At 31.9% G+C, this 2,391-nt stretch overlaps 1 protein-coding gene across 1 annotated transcript in view; it reads right to left on the bottom strand.

Annotated features, from left to right (window-relative positions):
• The window catches only part of LOC110266981 (uncharacterized mitochondrial protein AtMg00810-like), a 3,289-nt gene extending 2,041 nt beyond the window's left edge, over positions 1-1,248 (bottom strand). The window contains exon 1 of the mRNA XM_021112093.1: positions 1,108-1,248. Coding sequence (XP_020967752.1) covers positions 1,108-1,248 — 141 coding nt within the window. The remainder of the gene's footprint in view (positions 1-1,107) is intronic.

The following is a 2,391-nucleotide window of genomic DNA, read 5'->3' as shown; positions in this document are numbered from 1 at the left end:
CCTTTGTTCCTAATTTAAAACCAAGAAAAGCTGTTTTTCTGGCTCTTGGGTCTAATTTTGTTCTTGAATTTGTTAATGTGGAGGCATATGCAAGAGAACCAAATACTCTTAAATATGAAAGGTCAGGTAAGTTACCATACAAAAGCTTATAAGGACTAGCATTATCCAGGTTAGTGCTGGGCAGCCTATTAATTAGGTGAATGGCGTGAGCAACTATGTATTGCCAAAAACAATGTGGAATTCCTGATTGAAATAGCAGTGCTCTAGCAACACCTAAAATATGCTGGTGTTTTCTCTCTACAATCCCGTTTTGCTCTGGTGTTTCTACATAAGAAGTTTGGTGTAAAATTTCAGTTGATGCAAAAAAGGATTTTAGAGTGAACTCTGGCCCATTGTCAGTCCTTATACACTTAACTTGTTTTTCAAATTGTACTCTGACAAAATTCACAAAATTAATAACCAATTGTGATGCTTCAGATTTGGTTTTCATAAAAAAAAATCCAAGTGAATTTGCTCTTGCCATCCACCACAGTCAAAAAATACCTATGTCCTTCATTGGAAGGGACAGAAATAGGACCCCAGATATCCATATGAACTAAGTCAAAACAATCTTTTATTTTAGTTGTACTAAGATTAAAAGATAATTTCTTTTGTTTTGCAAAATGACATGAATCACAAGGAAATTTTGAAGCAATACAATCTATAAAAGGATAATACTTCTTCAGAAAAATCAATTTATGCATGGGTATGTGTCATAATCTAAGATGCCAAATGTTGTTGTGCTCACTGTGTGAAGGTGTGGTAGGATGAGTAGTAGTCGTAGTTGCCGCCAATGAAGCTTGCTTTGTTGGAAGAGGGGGAAAGTGAGAGAATTCTGGTTCTCTACTCATTGTATATAACCCTTCTATACACTCAGCAATGCCAATCATTTTTGATGTGGATTTATCTTGTATCTCACAACACTTATCATTGATTAACAGTTGACAATGTAAGTTTGAGGTTAACTTTGACACAGATATCAGTTTAAAATCAAAAGAAGGAATGTGTAAAACATTTTTGAGAAAAAAAATTTTTAGAGAATGTGATTGTGCCAATGATGGTGCTAACAGTTTTGGTCCCATTTGGCAATATCACATTGATTGGATCAATATTTTGAAAACTTGCAAAATCTTTTAAGTCAAAAGTCACATGATCTGTTGCACCGGAATCAATGACCCATAGTGCAGATTTTGGAGTGATAATGCTCATAATTCTTGCATTAAAATATAATGCAATGGTTTTACCTGGAGTGAAAGTTTGAATGGAATTAGTCAAAATTTGATTTGCATTATGAGGTTGTTGCTGCACACTTTTGTCTTTGATCAACTCTAACAAGGCAAATCTTTACTCTGGAGTGAATCCAGATCTTGATATTCCAGTGTTCTCTTGGAGACAATCCTAACCCTACCCAAGAGTTGAAATTTTTATATAAATCCAACTCTATTCTATCCGCGGGTTGAAAATATCCCAACTCTAATCTTACCCACTCTTAACCCACAGGTACTCAAGTCTACCTGCAAGTTACAAAAAAGATATAACATTATGATAATTTAAAATAGAACTGACTTTTATGTAAAAAAAAATATTAAATTATCAATTCATGATTTTCTTTTAATAACTAAAGATCTTTTGCATTTAGTGAGAGGTCTTTGGTTCAACATCTATTTGAAACATATTTTTATATACAAAAATACTAATTGTACATCAAAATCAGCTACTAAAATCAGCCACCAATGTATTTGTATATAAATATATGTATAGTTTAATTTATTTTCAATGTGTATTTATACTACAACATGTATTTTATACTAATGGCTGACTTTGGTAGTTGATTTTGGTATACACATAGCATAACTCTTTTTTATATATATATATATATAAGGTGCGGATTAATCGGGTAGAATTGAAGTTCAGCTTGCACCCTATCCGATTCGCACAAAAATCATACCCACATCTTATCCTACTCGTTGCGGATCGAATTGACAGCTCTATCCAATTGAATGTAATCGGATTAGATACCCACACATAAAGTGCAGGTTGCCATTCCTAAATGCATGTTATGTATGATTTCCTACTCTTTGTCAATGTGTTGTCATGCGTTGGTTGAAATTTAAAAAGATGAATTTGATGGGTTATTGAAGTTGGGATTTTATTATTTTAACATGGTTCCCATCAATTTATTGGTAAATTTTTTTTTTCAATTTAGAGTTATGGTTAGAAGCATTCTAAAAGACTAAAAGTATTATTTCTTTATGATATTTTTTGAGTTCGACTAATTAAGAACTAATTTATTATTAATTTAATTTTTATTTAAAGATTTGTCATTGGCTAATAAATTATTACAAATATAAA

The sequence above is a fragment of the Arachis ipaensis genome, chromosome B09, assembly GCF_000816755.2.
Source record: "Arachis ipaensis cultivar K30076 chromosome B09, Araip1.1, whole genome shotgun sequence".
Lineage (NCBI taxonomy): Eukaryota > Viridiplantae > Streptophyta > Magnoliopsida > Fabales > Fabaceae > Arachis > Arachis ipaensis.
This window is presented reverse-complemented; position numbering and strand designations above follow the sequence as displayed.